Source organism: Rutidosis leptorrhynchoides, chromosome 4, assembly GCF_046630445.1.
Source record: "Rutidosis leptorrhynchoides isolate AG116_Rl617_1_P2 chromosome 4, CSIRO_AGI_Rlap_v1, whole genome shotgun sequence".
In the NCBI taxonomy this organism is placed as follows: domain Eukaryota; kingdom Viridiplantae; phylum Streptophyta; class Magnoliopsida; order Asterales; family Asteraceae; genus Rutidosis; species Rutidosis leptorrhynchoides.
In genome coordinates this window covers 72,663,154-72,684,751 of record NC_092336.1, presented here as the reverse complement: position 1 = coordinate 72,684,751, position 21,598 = coordinate 72,663,154, and the positions used below count along the sequence as shown (strand labels likewise).

General features: G+C 32.0%; 3 protein-coding genes across 3 annotated transcripts; all 3 read right to left on the bottom strand.

Moving 5' to 3' along the window:
- Positions 1–548: 548 nt before the first annotated feature.
- On the bottom strand, positions 549–1,796 carry LOC139844627 (protein SHORT-ROOT-like). Its single transcript, XM_071834859.1, has one exon. The coding sequence runs from the start codon at positions 1,794–1,796 to the stop codon at positions 549–551; it is 1,248 nt and encodes a 415-aa protein (XP_071690960.1).
- Positions 1,797–5,179: 3,383 nt separating this feature from the next.
- Positions 5,180–9,770, bottom strand: LOC139840720 (uncharacterized). The gene is made up of 8 exons (XM_071830969.1): positions 9,545–9,770; positions 8,483–8,673; positions 8,330–8,390; positions 8,187–8,235; positions 6,189–6,243; positions 6,027–6,114; positions 5,365–5,480; positions 5,180–5,230 (listed from the first exon to the last, which is right to left on the bottom strand). The coding sequence occupies exons 1-8, from the start codon at positions 9,768–9,770 to the stop codon at positions 5,180–5,182; spliced, it is 837 nt and encodes a 278-aa protein (XP_071687070.1).
- Positions 9,771–12,197: 2,427 nt separating this feature from the next.
- On the bottom strand, positions 12,198–18,189 carry LOC139843658 (uncharacterized). Its single transcript, XM_071833778.1, has 7 exons — positions 17,589–18,189; positions 16,893–16,992; positions 13,785–13,850; positions 13,609–13,717; positions 13,405–13,487; positions 13,026–13,096; positions 12,198–12,563 (listed from the first exon to the last, which is right to left on the bottom strand). The coding sequence occupies exons 1-7, from the start codon at positions 17,747–17,749 to the stop codon at positions 12,452–12,454; spliced, it is 702 nt and encodes a 233-aa protein (XP_071689879.1). The 5' UTR covers positions 17,750–18,189; the 3' UTR covers positions 12,198–12,451.
- Positions 18,190–21,598: the final 3,409 nt, after the last annotated feature.

Genomic DNA, 21,598 nt, shown 5'->3' with positions numbered 1-21,598 from the left:
TTGATGTAGTTTTGTACACTTTATAATATTTTTTGGGAATACAAGTCTAACTTTTTGTATATGTTTAATCTACTTAAAAAGAGAGTCTAAATAAACATGAAAAGGATCATATCACATGCATTACACTCATTTTCTCTTCTTTATTTTTTCTCCACTATCATTCCTTATATATCCTAATCAATACATAAAGTCTAAATTTAGGCCTACAATTTAGAGTTAAGTAACATCTTTCTAGATAAATACATATCTAGAAAAAAAACTTTCTATCAACACAATAACAAATATAATAATATGGAACACAAGTGAAAATTAAACGCCATATACAACATCAAGAAAAGCTACAAGAATATACACAAAGCTTGCACTTTTATGGTAGTTTCTTGATCTAGCATGATGAAGTAAAATTGATCTTTAATCTTGTCTATAAAAGATTATATCTTGATGAAGCACTTAGCACTTAATTCAATGAATCTAAAATTAGAAATTTTTAACAACTTCGTTACATATAAAAATGAAATCCACAAGCAACTATTCTAGTTTCTTGATCATTAGGGTTTCCAAGCTGAAGCCCAAACAACAGGTTCATCTTTCCAAGCTAACAAAATCCCCGAATCTTTATTCGAATTCGCTTGATCAACTGCAAGTGACCAACCACTTCGGTACCTTCTTAGCAACGCTCTAACATCGTCCACCACATCATCACTAAAACTAACAGGCGAAAAAAGCTCCTTAAGCCTCTCACACCACTGGTTCCCTTTCTCTCTTCTTTCACAATCTCCTGATCCAACATTCTCTTTGTCATCACACGACAAAACCCTAACAATACTCCTCGAACACTCTCGTTCCAACATCAATCTTTCGTTACTAGTAGGACTAAAACTTTCTTCCAACATTTCAAAGTATAAAGTATAGTACCTTAAACACTCTTCAAAACACTTGAAAAAATCACTTCTTGAGCTTGTGAAATCGGCTTCTTCTTCAACTACGGTCACTACTCGAGGCTTTAACGAGCTAAAAAGACGAATCACATCTCCTCTTTCTTCAACTTCAATTTTCCTTAATGCACCAATACAATTAATCACTACTGCTTCATCTTCTTGAACACCTAATTCTTCTTTAGTAAGTTGTCCTAATGATCTACTTGATCCAGTAATTACATTAAACTCAAAAGGAACACCCATTAAACGAGCGAATTTTTCCATTCTTTGAGTAATTTCCTTCATCACTGATCTCACCATATTGGCTGTAACAACCACGGTTAACTTTAAACTAGGCGTTTCATCGCTTCGTGTCGCTAAAGCTTCTAACAAAGTAGGCCATTGAGTACAAAGTGTGTTACTTATATCAATTATGTGAAGTTTATTCTCACCATCAAATGCTTCCAAAATTGCACCATTTGATGCAACATGACCAAAAGTAGTCCAAGGTGAAACTTCTTGGAATTTAAGTATAAGTTTTTTAGCTGTATCAAAACAGTGAGTTTTATCAGCAACAGAAATTAAAGTCTTGTAACATCTCTGACCAGATTCAGTTGCTTTACAAAAAAGTGCTTGTAAAAAGTAATAAGCTAGTTTTTGATCACAATCACCATAAGGTGATGATAACTCATTTAACATCCATAAAAGATGGTTGATCTTTGCGGAATCTTTATCGTAAATGGCTCGAGCACACTCTCGGAGAAGTTTAGACGCCCATTTATCATCGTCGGTGCAATTATCGCTACCACCGGAATTGGTATATGTGTTGTGTTTGGTGGTGGTTTGGTTTGTGTAAGGAGAAAGGTTTGTTCTCTCCATTGAAGAATATTGTGTACCAAATGATGAGTTTATGTTTTATATTGTTGTAGGGTTAATAATCTTTCTTTTGTCTATACAAATTGGCTGTCTACTAAACATACTATAATAACAAGACAAAATATATATGTAGGTTATAAATTTTTAATTACAAGTTTGTTAGATTTTTGTTGAGTGTTTCTTTCTGATAAGTTTAATTAATAATATAAAGTTGTTAGTATTATTTAGACTTAGAAAGGTATTTAACACTTAAAAAAAACTCAATGACTTTGTTATATGACCGGGTCCTCTTATGAATTGATTTTAATAGCATCTTTTTAATGAATTATATAATATAATTATAATTATAATTATAATTATAATTATAATTATAATTATAATTATATAAAATATATAAATATCAAATATACTCCGTATTATTATTCCCCCGTCCATGAATAATGTCTCTCAATAATAATAATAATAATAATAATAATAATAATAATAATAATAAAAAACTCATTTTTTACAAGTTGTCCCGAACACAGGTATTCCTAAGAGTCAGGGTGTTTTTTCCTACCTTCGAGTTTATCTTGTGTCGAGTGCTTTTTTATGTGTATAGATATAGATGACAGAGCATTGTATCCTTTGTATTGATTCGTTTCGTTTTAATAAAATTCGTTGATCTTTCAAAAAAAAAAAGATATATAACGCAATTGTTCGTTTTGCCCTCATTTAATAACTATTTAATTTTGTTAACTTCAACAAAGTTATCATTTCCATGAATAAGTTATAATTTTACCTTTTTATTTATAAAAAATGGTAGAAGTGGAATTTTTTTTTTTTTTTAATGTTATTAAAGGTAAAAACATTTATTTTAGACGATATATAAATAGTATTGTGAATTTTTATTTTGGAGATGAAGGAATATGAATTTATGAGTTGTTGTTAATAAAACGTATAAAGGGTTTTTGACGTAGCGGTATCATATTGAAATAACTTATTACTGTAATTACTACTATAAGGTTGTGGGTTCAAACCCATGATAGCCGATAGGCTAATTGTACTCAGATATGTCATGTACCAAGAAAAATGTATCTGAATTTTTAATTTGTAGCTTAGATTAGTTGCATCTTTGGCTTGGAAGAATGGGGCCGATTCTTTTCTTTATTATTCGGTGACAACATCACTTTAACAAATAGTATAAGCTTTATTCATGGATGTCACATCGCATGATACTAATAGTAAAGAACAGATAATAGATAATAAAACTAAAAATTACGTAGTATTATAATGATAGTGAATAGTAAATACTCGGTAGTGAATAGTAAAGATGAAATGAAAAAGGAAGTGACATTTAATGTTTGCTGTAGTAATACTCCGTATGTAGTTAAATCCAAATCTATTTTTGTGGTGACCATTGTAGTTGACTTTATATTTCGTGTATTACTTTCGTATCATAACATGTTAGTATGTTACTCTATATTAAAATGAAAATCAAAACAGATTATGAGTTATAAAAAATTCTCTTTTTTTTCAATATAATTGTATCTGTATATTGTATAATATAATATGTGTATATTAGCGAGTACAAAATTTTTGCCTACTTTGTTTCTATCGGGATTTTGATTTTATTTTCTTTTACTCTGCGCATCGAAAAAAAAAATAGAGTAGGAAATACGAATATGTGTTTGGATCCCAAAGAAATTATGCCGGCCAAAGATTAATCTTAATTATAGTTAATTAATCAAAAGTTTAATTCTAATATAATTCTAACGGATTGATTAAAATTTCAAGTGCGAGTAGAAATGGTTGGTGAAAAAACCAAAACTTGGAAGCATCAAATTAAATTAAATTGAACCTAACTAATCCATATTATATTCGTCATTAAATTCTAATCGATAAATGATTAATTGCACAAAATGACAATTAAAATGCCTCCTACTTTTCGATCTCATATTAATTGGAGCATGTCGTTTCTAAGCTATACGGTTGTATTTTAAGCTTCAGCGACGTCAATAGTGACACACGTTTACTTATAGCATGCAGAATTAACCGTTTTTATTTTCTGTTGCATTATATTATATTAATTAAATATCAATATCTAATAGTATCTACATATCTATTACACAAAACCATGTAGCACTATTCTAACCAGAGATATTTTCATCATTTCACTTTTTTTCATCTCCAAGGATAAAAGAAGCAACCCTCATAAAAGAACCAAACCTTCAATGTTACCAAAAGATGTTGAAAAAAATTCTTTTTTACCAAAAAAATCAACTAACTTTTTTTTTCTTCCTTTTCTTCCTCAATGATAAAGGAGACAACTTTCATAAAAGGAACAACACTTCAATGCTACCAAAAGATGTTGAAAAACATTCTTTTTTACAAAATAGATCAACTAACTTTTTTTTTTTAAAAACAAAAAAAAAACGAACGCTAAAAGAAGCAACTTTCACAAAAAGAACAACCCTTCAATGTTAGATGTCGAAAAAAATTCTTTTTTACAAAATAGATCTAAGACTCTTTTTTTTTTAACTCGCATTCAAAACGAAGCCCCCGGCGCGAAGCGAGTGTTCCACAACTAGTTAAATATTATATATTCTCGCACTATAACTTTATTTTAGTTATAGATTAATAATATCAACTTTAGAATTTAAAATTGAATATCTAAAACCGAAACAAGAATCTGGTAAAAATCCACTGGCAAAGTACAAATCCAAAAAGTTATAGTAATTTGTTGAATACCTAAAATCAAAATAGAAGTATCTTATATTAGGATGAGCGGCATTGTTGTATCTATGGAATAACTAGTACCTTAGTTGAACATAACTTTTGCACCCATATTATACTACGGCTCGTTGAATCTTATGAAAAATGTCATTCCAAAAACTTAAAACAAACGCTAACCGATCATCACACGATATTAAACAATTTTCTTGTTTAAGGATGTTTCAATTATTCGCCTTTGACCGTCGATTATGTAAGACTTTGTCGGTCATTTGGTAATCAAAATGGCACAACGGCTGAACAGAACATTGCCGACCTTGATCCACCACAATCGTGATCACCCATTAATTAATATTACCCAGTTTACACATTACCTGACTCACCCATTTTGCCACTTAATGAATGTGAATACTACATATTATGAAATCGTCTATAAAAATAATAACATGAAATGTATGTGACAGTTATGGTATTTTCAGAAAAAAATTAACTTGGAAATTCTCAATTAACAATCACACTATTCCAATTAGATATAGTTTACAAGCTTTAATAATTAAACATTCATTAATAATAAAGAGTTGTCATACGATTTCATCATAAATGTGGATTATGTGGCAACGAAAAAGCAGAAACTAGTTTGATCTCGGTCAGGTAAGTGCATCTAAAAACGGTTCCTACAGTTTTACAATACCCAAAAGTGTCTGAATACCATCGTAACTCAGTGCCTACACAAAACGACGAAAGTTACACAATCTCAATCAGCAGAGAACGAAAATAATCGTAAGAAAACCATTTTACTCGTTTGAAACTTGATCAAAGTCGTTAATGACATGTAATAATAACAATTAAAGACACTAACCGCAAGAATCGTTGCCAAATAATCGTAAAGCTGTGATGTGGGCTTTACAAGTATTGCAAGTACACCGTCTGACTTTTCCTTCTCTTCCGAGTAAAACTTCCTGTAAATTTGTGTCCCTGAACACCATGTCAATATTCCCATGGCCTCAGAATTCAGAATTGGAGTGATGAAACGCATTCAAACAACATATATACAAGGTTGTAAAAGTTGCCAGTTGGGGACGAGTCGGCCGGGACCTTGAAGAGACGAGCCGTTCAAGTCGGGGATGAGACGGAATCGTGAGGGAGTAATAAATAAACAAAGAAACTTACAGTAATTGATAAAGAAAGACTTTCAAAAGTCAAAAGTTGACACTTATAAGTGGTGGAGGGAGTAATAAATAAATTAAACATATATGCATTACGTATAAATATATAGCACATAAAACATAAATCTTTTAAAGATACATTATAGATATATGGCACAAAATATAATTTTCGAAATTATAATTTTTTTTACCTAACTTTGACCAGCTCAGCCCGACTCGGACCATCTTTGACCTGACTTTTAAGGCATTTTTGGGCAACTCGGGACAGTCTAGTCCCCAAACCGACGCGACCGTCGGCCGACTCAGCCAACTTTTACAACAATGCATATATACTTAAAAATATGGGACTCGTTACCTTCTTCAATGGTTTCTACACCTGGTAACACTTTATCAAGACCCTCCGCAGCTAGCATGTCAGAAAATGAACCATACCGGTGAACACCCTGTATATTTATACTGTAAATAAAAACAAGTGATGTGGAGAAAGTGTGAGTAAAATGTAATGAAAGCAACACACCTCAACTTGAAGCAGCAAACATTTGTTGAAGAGAACCAAAGATCCTGATTTAATACTGACAACTAAAAACCATCAGGGACTCGAAGGAGCACGGGTATTGATTTTGAAGCAAAGTTGAGCACAAAATAGAGTTCATTAATGTAAAGTGTAACGTATGAGTAAAATGAGGGCATGGGTTTTTAAAATAAGTACATGTACCCACAGCACAATAGTTGACAACACTTAAACTTCTTAATAAAAGACATTTCATGATTCGTGTTGCATGTAGCTCATAGTTATAAGACACATTAACCATAGCCAGAAAGTGATATTTGTTCACCTGTATTTATTATTTTTAAACAGTAAAGTATATAACAAACTACTTAACTACAAAAAGGTCACCTAAACTTGTAATTTGGTATACTGAACGCCAAATCCAGCCGATGTAGACCAAACTACGCATGCCAATGGGGCGGGGCGGCGCAGTGCAGATCTTTGCAATATTTTTTCTTCAGTTGCCCTTTGGATTCAACTTTTATCCCATATTACATTGGTTTTAATAAGCAATGTTGTTATTTTATGACGAAGTTTGAACATCTATCATTTAAGTTTCAAGAAAGACTAGTTTTTCTATAATTAGCTATGTATTGTGCACAAAAATATTGTAAAGATTAATACCGCATACCAACTATTTGACAAAACACATGCCTTGTGGGATTGGAGCTGGTTAGAACAAAAGGGTATAGTGTATCTTTATAAACATTTCATTTATTTATTCACTAACATACAACCGATAATATCAAAACATTGCAACATAAGTATGCCCTAGACATTTAAATCATTTCGATAAGTTAGGATGCTGTGAAAACTTGCATTTTAGCATTATCAATGTCATACCAATGTGATGATATATGGTTTTACTACATCCATTTTGCATATATAACAATTGTAACCTAAAGAAAATGTACATTATTTTGAAAATAGTTCTGTAAATTGTTTGTAATTATATTTTTGATAGGTTGGCCTAGACTGGCTGTGGGTCACTCCAAATAAGATCCATCAAGATGGGTCAACCAATTGCATCACTAGTTGGGTCTATGCGTCCACTTTTCCGATCCATTGGGTCACATATGGCGGGTCGAATCCAGATCAAGATCCACCCTATTGACATCCCTAGACCAAACTGACTGAAATACCCCTTGTTAATGTTTCTTTAAATGCTCAAAACATAAATGTTGAAATACATATAACATAGAACTCTACTAGTGCCTTACTAACCGCTAATTTTTCACAAACTTAGTTCCACTTCAAAGTCAAACGTGCACGTTGCTTACCTTATAAAATTGCCTATTTTTTCAAAGAAAAATGTATCTACATCATGTGGGAGGATGGAGAAAATATGCAACCGCAACTATGGAAGGCAATGGATGTCCGATCCATCGGATATCCATCCGATCCGATCCATTTAAATGGATATGGATGATCTAAATGGATGATAAGCGGATATGAATATTGATATGGATGGTGCCAAAAATTAGTGGATCGGATATGGATGACAATTTATCACCCACGGATATATACCTTTATCACCCGAAATACATATATACATATTTACTTAAATATAACATTTACATATCCTTATATATGTACACTATTAACTACCAAAATGTTAACGAAAGTATATATATTGTGAAAATACAACTATGTGAATAGTATTAAATTCATATATCTTACATATATTACATATCTTTGTTAAGCATACTCTGATGATTTCATTTCATAATAGGAATATCTTTAGAAAAACGTAACATCCAACGGATATCCATTGACCCGTTTATTCCAACGAATATGGATGTGGATGGATGAATTTTATTTAGATGGGTATAGATTTTAAAAGTTAAATGGATATGGGATCCACCGATCCATATCCGATCCATTGCTACCCTAACCGCAACGCAGGTCAACAAAAAATGAAAAATGCACTTATAAAGATATGCTAAAAGAATTTGTCCATCATACCGGTTATAGCTACCACCAGCACACCTCCCTTCAACTGTTTTCTTCCCATCTGCAGCTTTAAATATCACTAAAAAAATAAGTTTCCTACAAATTGCATATGATAGTAAAAAAACAAAGCCAAAAGTTATGCGAGGACCTTTGACCTTTCAGTTGCGAGAAAAAAGGCTCTTGACAGTGAAGTTCAAACTCCACACTCTCCAACATCTGGTTATAATATACAAGTTCAATTTCAAAAACATTTACGATGCACTATAAAAACTCAAACGATCATTTAGACATTATAACATATAACATACCTTTATCAGATCAGATCCTTTTTCCAATATAACCTTGTTCCATTCACATTCTTTCTGTTTCAAGGAAGAATCTTCATGAAGCAAAAGCGTAGTAGAATCAGTCCTCTGCATAGCACCAGACAATATCGATTTGCATAAAGCTGATGCTAAGGGTTTGTATAATGGATATGGAGGAACACCTTCAAAATTATCTGCAAACATATCTATGATTAGTATCTTAACTGTCACTCCAAGTCTAAGTGTTTGTAGCAATTTTTTTTTTTTGGCAAAATATGGATGCTTTCGGGTAAAATATGGAGGTGTTGGGTAAAATATGGAGGTTTTTGGGCAAAATACTGAGACTTTTGGGCAAAATATGGAGGCTTTGGGTGCAAAATATGAAGGCTTTTGGATAAAAAAAAATACACTGGGGCAAAATCAAAAAATCCAAAATTTTTGCATTAAAAATTTCGAATCCACTGGGGGCGGGTGCCCCGCTTGTCCCTTACTACTTCCACCCTAGATAATTATATAAACACACACACACACACACACACATTCAGTTCTCTCTTTTTCCCCTCGACTTAACGTCAGAACCATCGGAAAATGCCAAAAAGAAGCCGAATGAAAAGAAAACTGTATAGAAGCCAACACATTGCATTAATGCAAGGCTAATGTGTGTGTGTGTGTGTGTGTGTGTGTGTGTGTTATACAGTTCACTACAGGGTAGATGCAAAAAAAGATATACTACCAAATTTCTGATTCCTGGTATTCGACATTAATTTTATCTACTTAATAGGGATCTTTTTTAAGCATCAAGATACCAAATAGATGCTTTTAATACAGTTATGGGGCTACATATCTATGCTTGTTTCTAGATAACAAAAACAAAATCCTTTTTTTTTTAAGTCCAAACGTAACTCAAATGAGTACTGTGTTGCAATTTACCCTTTATACAATCAACGATTTCATTACATCTACTAATAAGGTAAAATAAAATTAAAATTAAAGACCCTAACAAAAAGTCAATCTCAAGGGCAAAACGCGAAAATTTTCAAATAATGTATAGAATTATTATAGTACCTGAAGATGAATCTGATAGTGTGAAGGTGCAATCGTGTTCATCGTCTTTGAGTAGATTAGAGCAGAATTCATTAGATAAACCAATAATATCAATATCTAGGGTTTGTTCAATTGATAAATTAAGTGTGAAGTTTAATAGCGGTTCAATGTAATCTTTCAGCTTAAGCTTACACATTATTATTAATGGTTCATCATCCGAGTTGACGTGTTGCCGCTGTTGCTCCATTTCCATCCACCTTGTTTCTCTTCATTACTGTATTTCAGACCAATTTAATGTAGTTTCTCTTCATTTTGAAGTTATTTGATTTTTGAAGTTTAGTACAGTATTACTTTTACTCAAGGTCCTAAAGTTTTATATTTCCAAGATAAGCCCCCTAATATTTACATTTGGTTTCATAGTGATCCCAGTACTAACTGTTGTTAACTAATCTACGTTAGTTTGTATCATGTGTGTTACATACGAGGGTGTAATAGTCATTTTACATTTTCGTCTGTTATAACACATATATCATTTGTTTCCAACGGTATAAATCGGATAACATTCAAGTTTTAAATCGCATACCCTAATCCCCAAATTACAATTTGCCTTCGCTCGTCCAAAACTGATATACGAAATGGTTAACTGTTAGTGTGGTAGAAGAGTTGTACTTGCACTTCAAAGACTTTGAAAACCCTGGACGTAGATTCAATAGTTGCCCAATTTTCGGTATGTAGTGTGTTTTGATTTTAAATTTGGTTCGCGATTTTGTTGTACATACGAATTGTGGTTGAATTAATGTTAGTATTTTTGTATAATGGTCAAATTTCAGGTTTGTACAATGATATAACCCACCTGTGATGGATCAAGAAACATTATTGGAGTCGAAGAACATGTTTGAATTGAAACTCAAGATTAAGCAACATAAAACGAGACGTCTTCGGTTTATTTTAATAGTTGTATGTTTAGGTTCTTTTGTATTGGATAATGTTTTATAGTAGTTAGAACAAATTTAAGGTTTTATGTAAACAAGATGTTTGAATGTATTGTTCTATCAGTTTGTTCTACCAATGAATGTTTAATGACATGTTTGAAATGTTTCACTTCATGTTAAGCATATCTACATATGTAATAATTACCAACTCAAGTATTCCCAACATGGAGCATCACTGAAATATCCTTCACGGTGAATTTTCACAGTACATAGCATAGCTCTAGATATTGAGTTGTAATCAAAATATAAATAAAAGTATTAGAAACTAGATGAAACGGTTGTAATAATAATATAGAAAACATAATTGATGAAACATTACAGTATCGTAGATCCAAAATAGGTGTATCCAAGCTTGCATATTTAATTCGTATAGTGTACATAGTAACATCTATGGGGTTGATCCATATTGGATTGAAGATGTTATGGTTTGTTTGATATGGAAGAACATACATGAATATGAAAAGTTTGAGTTCTGGGTATGAAACGTGTGTTTGTCATTGTATTGTGCGGCAATTAGGTTTAAGACTTTAATAATAATTAACATAATGGCCAATATGCCCTATTGTGATTCAAACTAACTGAGATGAGCTAACAATATATAGTTCTTGTGATCACTATGAAACCAAATATAAATATTAGGAGTTACCATGCAAAAATAAAACTTAATGGTCCAAGGTGAAATTAATAATAAACTTTAAGGACGATCATCGTAATTAAGTCTAATTTAATTAATAAATATCATATTATCGTATCATTATTATACTACACTTTTTGAAAGATTACAATTTTACTTTAGTTTTTTAATATAGATTAAAGAACAAACTAGAAACTAACAAAAAAAAATATAAAGACACCAAACAACCCTCACAACAAATCTAACGGCTAACAAGTAGAATGATACCAAATAATCCTTACGACGAGTACCACACAACATGACTCGCGTAACCTAACCTCAGGGGTGGTTTGGACGTTCGTCTTCACATGTCCATGTTGTTCTTACTCATGTTACCTCGATCTCCCTTGTTAGCGATTCTGATCCTATCGAGCCTCCCAAATTTTCTATACCTATTCTTGATGGTGATTCTCGAGTGGATCGGTATGTTGGTTAGGAGTGTGGTTCCTCTTGTGATAATTTAGGATGAATGTAAGGGTTTTCATAACATTAAGAAGGTTATGTTCAACGGTTCGGAGGGTGCCGGGTCTTTTTGACTCGAGCTCACATCCTTCCTTGATACCGCTATGCCGTAAACTCTTTGGTAAAAGAAAAAAAATGACCATGTACTTTTTGTCCTTGTCGTTTCATTCCATTTCCTTTTCGCCTAGAATATAAATTTTAAAAATGACTTATTTTAATCGATCTATTTCTGTTCTTTAATGGGAACACTCCAAATGGAGTGTTAAATTGATATTTGCAGCGTCAGAAAGCAGAGAATAAAACTAGTTTTAGTTTGGATGTTGCAAGTGTGAACTTTATATGGAACATGTTTACAATACTTCTAAATAGTCAAAGATCACACTGCCAACGTTGTAATAATACCATGATACTATTTCTTAGAACAAAAAACTTGAATTATTTAAGTCAATACACTTGCACAGAAATATACCATAATCGGTCTTTGGTCACGATGCGTTCTTTTACAGAATTCTTGTTCCATGCAGTTTCGGCATGTATTCGATTTCTAGTTTCGCCCGAATGAAATCCATTATCAGAGTGAATCAACGATAAGTTCAAAATGCCACTACCAATTTTCTTTTTTGGTGAATACAACTTCATGTGTCAAATAACCAAACCCTAATAATTTAAAACTCCCAATAGTTAAATCATGCTGCTACTTATTTCCCTATTTACTGTCCAAACCAAATATTGAAATTGAAAAAGTGATCTATATAAACCCGTGTAGGAGTGAATTATTTATTAGTTCTTTGCAGGAACTGATTATTGCATTTGCTGCAATGTTGCAGGAGGAAGCAATGAATTGAGAAGATCTTCGTTCAGCTTAACTAAAAATGGTGGCAGCTGCTTTAGTGTATCTGGGGTGTCCTTAAAACTGCAAATAATCAATGTTTACAATTAGGATGCGAGTAAGGTGCGGCAAACGGCCTAGTTGGAAAACGGGCGGCTTTTAGTACAGGTTAAAATCGGTAGAAGGTCGAGTTAGATTAACCTATTACTTGGGGAGTGATCTGCGTACCAGTATTTTTAGCCGTACACCAGAAAATGTGCTTTAGAGTGTTGTGCGGTACAATACTTTGAAGCACATTTGGTGGTGCAGCTAATAAATGGGGATGTACCGTGTACGGATCATCAACCTATTACTTGTCCATTTCTTTGTAATGTGTGATATATGATTACCGAATCCATCTTATTACAATATCTTAAAATGGAATTATTTGAGCTAGCTTATTTATTTGAACAATCAGGTCCATAATGGATTACGTACAACCAAAAGTGACCCATTCATAAGTGAATGGGTCTTGAGTACCAATCAGATGATGAAAAGAAAAGTTACTTGGTCAAGATGCTGACGATGTTTTTACGAATTTGACATAAGAGACTGATATTCTCAAGCAGCTGTTGCAACTGGCATAAAAAACATTAAAAAGTGTCATAAAAAACGAAGTCGAATTAGAGGAGTATCTATAATTAATGAAATATGATTAAAAAAAAAAAAAACTGCTTAATTGCACCCAATATATGATTCTGATTTTTATTTTATACATTGTTCTTATCGTCTAAAAAAGCGTAGAAACATCTACTCAATATTGCAGATCATGGTTAACAACTGAAACTTTTGAGATACTCAAAATGATAAAAATTAAAAACTACTAGCAGATTAGCAATTAACAGCATCAAAAAATTCGAAACGAGTAACTGAATTAAAACATCACCTGATGAGTTTCAAGATTTGCAGAGACCCGATCTAGAGCCTGTGCACTTTCCTGAAGAAGCTGTCCTGCTGGACTCACTAGAACTGTAGGCAATATATAACCAACATAAATCAGAGGAAGAAAATAACAAAAAATGAGGATACATAAATACGCTTATACGCATAAACTCAAAGAAAGAAAAATATACTCAAAGAAAGAACTAACCGCTGTGTATAGCATTCGACTTTTGATCGGCAACGACTCCATGAAAATATGACGAGGGTCCAGTTTGAGTTATATGAGATGAACTCGCCGAATGTTCATTTATTATTTCCTAAATAAAAGAACACAATTCAATTTTCTGAAACTCATAGAATAGCGGGTGCATCGAGCAAGTTTACCTTTCTATCTTTACTTTTCCTTGTCAAGAAGTAATCTTCGTTCCTTCTTTTGCTATTCTCCCGTTTCTAGTAACACAAGTGAACAAATTTAAGAATAAATCAGATCAGTAATATTTTAAGATATCGCGGTATCACACGGCCATTATAAAATGAATTAGATTCTCATATGTTGACCACACGAAATGATCAATTTGACTAATGACTGCCACAACTTAGATTTCATATATAATATCTGATCTTGTCTTGTGAGAAAGCAAGAACTAAACATCAGTTTTTTTTAATTGCAGTATAAAGTATTACTGACAATGTCCCATAAATACATGATAATATGACTACACATCTAGTAAATAGGCTAAAAGTTTTGTTTTAACATGTTACATATCATATAAGCCAATTATATTATTAGATTCCAGAACATATGAATCCTGATTCTCATTTGTTATGCAACTTAGTAATAGTAAGACAATGTCTATAAGAAGATTAGCAATTCAGACTGATTATTGAATTTCTAATGTCTTGAATAAGCTTTTAAGCAATGCACATTAAGGTCAGCATGATTCATATACACTCGATGAAAAGTCATGTGTAAAGGACCACAAGCTTATGTGCTAAGCTAGACACTGAGAATAAATGATTAACAGAAATCTTAGATAGTTTGTATATTGAATAGATATTATGACACGAAACTTTTCTAGTATGGTTGTAAAAGTCAGCCGACTAGTCCCCAACTAGTCGTGATTTTGAAGTAGCCCGTCCCGACTAGACCACGTCGGTCAAAAGTTGTTAGTCGACGAGTCAAAATTGGTCAAAATCGAGTTTAGTCGGTCAAAGTCAGATTTATTCGGTCCAAATAGGTCAAAGTTAGTTAAAATATGTAACACCCAAACTCGGGATGGAATTGGAATGTCATTCACAATTTATAAATAATTTGAATTAACAATGATTCTTAAGATGCATAAAATTAAATAAGTCCAAAATACCCATAATTTGTAGTCCATAAAATATTTAAAGTGACAAATCTAATATGAAATAAATAATAATTTCTAAAGCATAAACTTCAAGGCCTCTTAACTCTCACACTCCCCATATCAACTCTGATTACCTACCATAAAAGAAGAAAGAAAAAATACGGCTAAGCCAATTGCCCAGTAAGCGGATATAAAATAACGAAGATTATATAAGGAGTAAACAAAGATTTTCATCTTTAAATAAACGTAATTGTGAGACAACAAACTATATATAGTTCAAATGAGATCTTAAAATTTGTATTTTCACATCAACCAAATCATATTAAGTCGTCAAATCCATAGTTTCATATAGTATCATATCGAGCTCCTACAGAATATTTGTTTGCATGTCAAGTCACATCGACCAACATACAACCGCCATAGAATTTGTACATAGGACATGCAGATCCACATGTACAATACAAATGCGCACCCTACAATGTGAAATGGTGCGTGGGCACAGCACAACCACCCACCCTACTGAATCCAACAAATCTAAAAAGATCCTAGTATCCTACAAACGAATCAAACTAAAACACATAAACATCCTGGTGCCACCAAAAGATGTGATTATTAGCTCGAAATAACCCAAATCAAAACCGATTAAAATTAGTTCCATAAATATAAGTTTTGTTAAATCAAACACAAATAAGAACTAAACAGTTAGGTTGTACGTATAAATCAAGTTTTGAAGCATGCAAAACAAATACAAAAATATTCAAATCGAGTATCGCTAAAAGAATTATAGAAATTAAAACGATATTTAGTTATTTTGAGAGCAAGAATCCCTAGCTGAGATCAAAACTTACGTAGTGCTCCTATAAATTAGTTTTATATTATTGAATCTTGATCGGGACGAACGAAGGAACGTACGAAAACTTATAATTGTATTTGACAAAATCTAAGGCCAAAATTAAGAACTGTGAGCTGTAACTTTTGATGCATATCCATACATATACTTTGAAACAATAATTCCTGTCATTCTTTAAAACCCACCGACTTGCGTCCAAACAGAATTACCAAGACCCTTTCTTATAATTAATTAATTAATAATAATTCATTCATTAACCTATCTATGTTTTGGTTTTATTAACATATGTATTTAATTGTTATCTATTTAAGTATAATATACTAATTATAAATTATATATCTATCTATATATCTATATCTATATCTATATAGTCTAATAAACCTCTAAAATGATGACATCATCATTAAGCTAAATTACACTTTACTTTTTATAATTATGATGTCATAATTATATATTAATTTAATTAAAAAAATAATACAAAATCTTTTATAAAAGGAAATATTAATCTCTCCTAAATTGTAATTTTATTTTTCTCAAAAAAAATTTAAAAGGCATTTATTATTATTAATAATAATTATAATTATTATTATTAAAAATATAAATATAAATATTCAACTTTGAGCGAACTTTATGTTTGTAAAATCAACGACAAGTTTCTTAGTCGGAATCCGTGGTTCCATGGGGCAATAAACTAAATGACTTTAACATTTACATTCACTTAATACCTAAAACATATCATTAAACTGTTTCGTTTAAACAAACCCGTGTTTCCACGGGTCATTTCACTAGTATATATATATTTCTTGAATTATGTATATCCTAAAATACAGATGTACTTGCTGAGTTACTGTCAGTTAACTTAGAGAATCAAGTCTTTAATTTTTTTTTAATGTTCCTAATATTGATATTGATTAATTTATTATTATTATTAATCATAATACTAAAATTTCCTTATCATATTATGGGTATTACAAAATCGGTCAGAAACGGTCAAAGCTGGTCAACATCCTACTAGTTCCCAACTTGCATGACTAGTCCCTACAAGGTCCCAACCGACTAGTCCCCAACTAGCAACTTTTACAACCTTACGTATGCGTAAAAGAATTCGGAAAACATAAAACTAAAAAGGATAGAACACAATGTGTAATATCATTGGCCTACTTGGATATTTGACTCAGTAGATATATACAGCAGGTCAGCAGCTACAAATGCTCACAACTAAGTCTAATTGGGTATAAGTAACGGAAAATAAAATGTAAAACTAAAGAGGCTGCAACTTATTTTACTTACAACCATCCATCTGCACCGCATAGCCACATCTCGCACAGTCTTGTTCTGCAATTGCACAGCAATCTTTGCATAGCGGATAATGTTCGATTCGGATGCATACCTGAGTTTAAGTACTAGCTTAGTGTCTGATTACGCTAACACTAATGATTAATAACATACCAAATCACACATACATATAAAGCAGTCCATACACAGGTTATGTAACCTTACATTTATTCTTAAATCTTATAAAAATAACCTCCAGGGTATATAATAAGGGTTTCAACAAACTACACACAATTTAAAAGGCTAAGGACGTGTTTAGTCCTTAGAAAACAGAAATGCAGTTAAATTTTGACACCAATTATAAGCAGACAAAAAGTAAACAGCTATTGTATGATTCCAAATTCCAAAATATCCAATGTTATCTATTAATTTAAAAATAAAAATTATATAAAAAAAAGTTTGTCACTTTGCATCTGTCCCATATAATTAGGATTTTAAGAAGTATTTCTGTTGGGTGTTTGTAGGTATCATCACTTCATCAGAGTTATATTCCTACAATTTCTGTCAACTCAAATCATACTAATACAAACAACTTCCCATAAACACAAAACAATCAATCCCTAAATGCTCACATACATCATCACATCATATAAACCTACTCATACAAATTGATTAAACAACACAAAAAATAAAAGAAAATAAGATGCTTACTGGGCTAAACCATCTTCCAAGATAGACTGTTCATCTTGGGTCCAATCAGAAGATGCACCAGTGTTAGTGTTATGCTGCAACCCAGGTTCAGGCACCGAACTGCCACCGTGGTAACTGTGATCGCCGCCGGAATCATTATTGTTTCCAGATGGGTTTGCCATAAGAATTACTATACATGTACTCACTCAACTGGGTTCCCGCCAATTTTTAATCTTTCCCCCCACAAACCCTAATTAACTTAATATTTATCAAATGGGATCTTTTTTTCTTTTAGGGTATAACAGAGGTTTTAGATACAAAGGTATGTGTATATATGTAAGTTTATGAACCTTAGTAATCAAAAAGGAAACAGATTTGAGTAATTGATGATGATTATACTGTGGTCGGTTTATTAGGTTTTTTATGTAGGTATGTTATTTATGGGGGATGAATTTGATATGAAGAAGGAAAGTGGTTTTTGCCGGTGTTGGTGTTTGAGAGATTTCAGTATTAGCACCATTATTGATCCATTACTACTTTTGCTTTTTTATAAAATTTGTGCATAAAGTTGAACAACACTTTGGTTCCTTTGCTTTTCTTTTTTGTTTGTTCTTTCTAATTTAATTTAATTAAAATTAATACACATATAGTAAATGATGTACTCCATTTTTAAGCCATATGAATGGATCAGAAGGTGGCTACTACTGTCATTTGTATTTTTTATATATAGTAGTTTTATGAGCCCGTGCGTTGCACGACTGTTGTATAAATTAATATTCGATAACTTTGGAATTGATATTTTATCAAATGTATAATACAATTACAATGGAAAAATCATTTATTATTAATAATCTTTGTATCGAAATAATTATTTTTGAATACTAACGTGAGCCCGTGCATTGCAAAGCAGTTGTATAAATTAGTATTCGATAACTTTAGGATCAATATTTATTAAATGTATAATAACATGAGCCCTTTTATGAAACAATCACAATTTATTTAGCCCGTGCATGAAAAAACCGTTTATTACTAATAACATTTGTATCAAAAATATTAGTATTAAATATTAATGGATATATTATGAGCCCGTTTATGTGGCATTGAATCATATTAAATTCAATAATAATACTATTGAATTTAATAATATAAGCGTGTAATCTTAATCTTAAATTCAATAATAATACGTGTATAAAATTAATATTAAAGCATATTATTATATCTAATATTAAATTTAATTGTTATTGTGATTCTATTTATAGGAGAAGTTTACTATTAAATCTAAATTTAATGCCATACAAAGTATAGTTTAACATGATGTATAATTTAGTATTATATTATATACATTTAATTTAGGAAACTATTTTAGGGAGTTATTATTATTTAATTCAGTTTAATTAAGAATATGACACGTAGGATTATTTAATTCAGATTAATTGAGAAATTGACACGTAGAATTATTGACACGCGCTTTATAATAATGTATAGATAGATATTTGTATACTTTTATATATACTAAAATATTATTTTTTTTCACTTAGCTTTTAATATGAAAGAGCACATTGGCAACTCAGTGACCACTCAGGCAACCTGAATGGTTCTTAGCTTTTAATATTTTTGCATAGATTTAGAACTTAACAAAATTTTTTTTTATCTTTTTCCTATTTTTATTTTTATTTTTTTTTAATTTTTTTTCCTTTTTAAGGTTATTAAAAAGCTTTTGACTAGTATTTTTTTTTTAAGCCAAGAAATTTCTATTAATTATAAGAAGAATAATACATCAAAAAGCATGTGAGTGCATGCTTAAACTTAAAACGAAATACTGGATCGAAAATTCTAAGACTCAAACTATACATTATGCGATCATTATGTGAAGAAACCTAGCCATGGCCATTGAAGACATCAGGATTTAGGAGCCATTGGTTTCGATCTATTAAAATGCCCTTTTTTAACCATTACCCCTTTGAGAATTAGATGTTCTGATCCGGTTATATTATTTCAACACAATTGAAGTTTGTATACACTTTCTTAATACATTACAAATGCTCAATTTTCATTGGTTCATGGACATTGAGTTTGAAAAAATTAATATAATTTTTTGTATTAATATCAATAATAAGCTTAAGTCTGAAGTATTGTTTCTTGTCATAGCTATCTGTTGTGCGCTAAACTCTGATGGATATTATTCGACAATGGTGACTCAAATTAAAACCATTTTTGTATCTTAGAATTTAGGTATTTGACCATCATATATAAGTATCAACCTTGTGTTGTACCTCATGTGGTAGTGGTTTGTCTCCCTTAGCAAGTGGTCAGAAGTTCGACTCCCGTGGGGTAAAACATTGCACACAGGGTTGCCCATTAACCCTTGAACTCCACCCAAAGATACCTTCCGCACATCGCGTTCGCGTTGTGGGGGCAGTTTGGGGGGGGGGGGGGGTTACCACCCATGCTCTCGGATTGGGCCGAGTTTTCTCTTGAGCAGCAGTTGGGGGCGAGTTATGCAACTGCAAGAGATGAACGCGTGGGTGGTTTAGTCCCCGTGGGTGATCCCGAACTGCTTAAAAAAAGAAAACTAATTATCATATAATACGTTTTTATAGGTAAGAATGATGAAGAAGTCGAGGAAGGCTTCAAGGGCATTTGGTGGTGGAGGGCTAAAAAGGACGAAATACCAGATATATTCGTAACCACTAGCACTCATACTAACCATATTATGTTGCGGCTTTTGTTTAAGCTAACTCATACTTCATCAGAGTTAACAATGACACTATTCTTTTGAATTAGAGTTGAAATATCACACTTCAGAATTGTTATTACTCATAAACTTTTGCAATTATTGGCACGTTTTGCAAATAGAAACTGATACAAATCGTATTTTTTTACCGTTTGTGCAACGCACGGGCTGTAAAGCCCAATTTGTTCAGAATATCAAATGTTTATTACAATATATCCCCCAAAAAAACTTGCAAGTTTGACCACGCAAAACTTGCAAGTGTAACCGAGTATTATCTGATTGTGAATCGAATTTAGTATATAAAGTACTTGGTAGTAGTTTTGTTTTTAGCATTTAAGGTTATAGCTTATATTGGAAAAAATAACGAGAACTATATGTCAAAGAGCTTTCATCCATAAATAAAAGCAACCAAGACTGTGATGACCCGTCCAAATCCTTTTGGAGGAATACATCATTCATTGATTTCATAGTGAGGTTTTGACCTCTATATGATACGTTTTGTAAACATTGCATTCTTTTGAAAAGACACACCATAAATGAATATCTAATTCCAAGGTCATTGACATCTGATGATTTCTACATATAGACAATCACCGTAAATAATAGCTTACAATACTACATCCGTTAACAATGCAGTCAAAATAAGATACATGGTGATGATTTTGTGAATGCAAAGTTTTCTTGAATAAAGCATGTATGACTCCATGCACATAGCTTGTATAACGTATAAGCAAACAGCGGAAGACTTCTAGGAACCTGAGAATAAACATGTTTAAAAGTGTCAACACAAAGGTTGGTGAGTTCATAGTTTTAGTGTTGCGCATAATCTGTATATAAAGGTGGATCACAAGATTTCAGTTGTTTCATCCAGAAACATTTATCAAATGATTCTACGTAACAGAGCACCCTGGAAACTAAACTTTAACGTTATAGTGATAATTACCCTATTCGTTTTAATACACGCAAACCAACGTGTCCCAAACTCAGATAACATACGTCCGTTAAAAGGCTAGAGCTCTAGCTCGGACGGGGATGTCAAGTCCTATGGATCCATATACTGTTATTCGCGCCCACCGGTCCATATCCTATATACTGGCAGCTACTAGTTACCAAAGCTAAGGGATTTTCGGTTCAAACTCAGTGTAGAATTAAGTATGTACTTGTATCCATTGCGTTTAAATATATTGCATGTATTCTCAGCCCAAAAATATAGATTTCAAAAGCAAGTAAAAAGAGAGCAAATAAAACTCACCTTAGCAGCACATAAGGTCATTCACCGAAATGTGACCGAAACTCG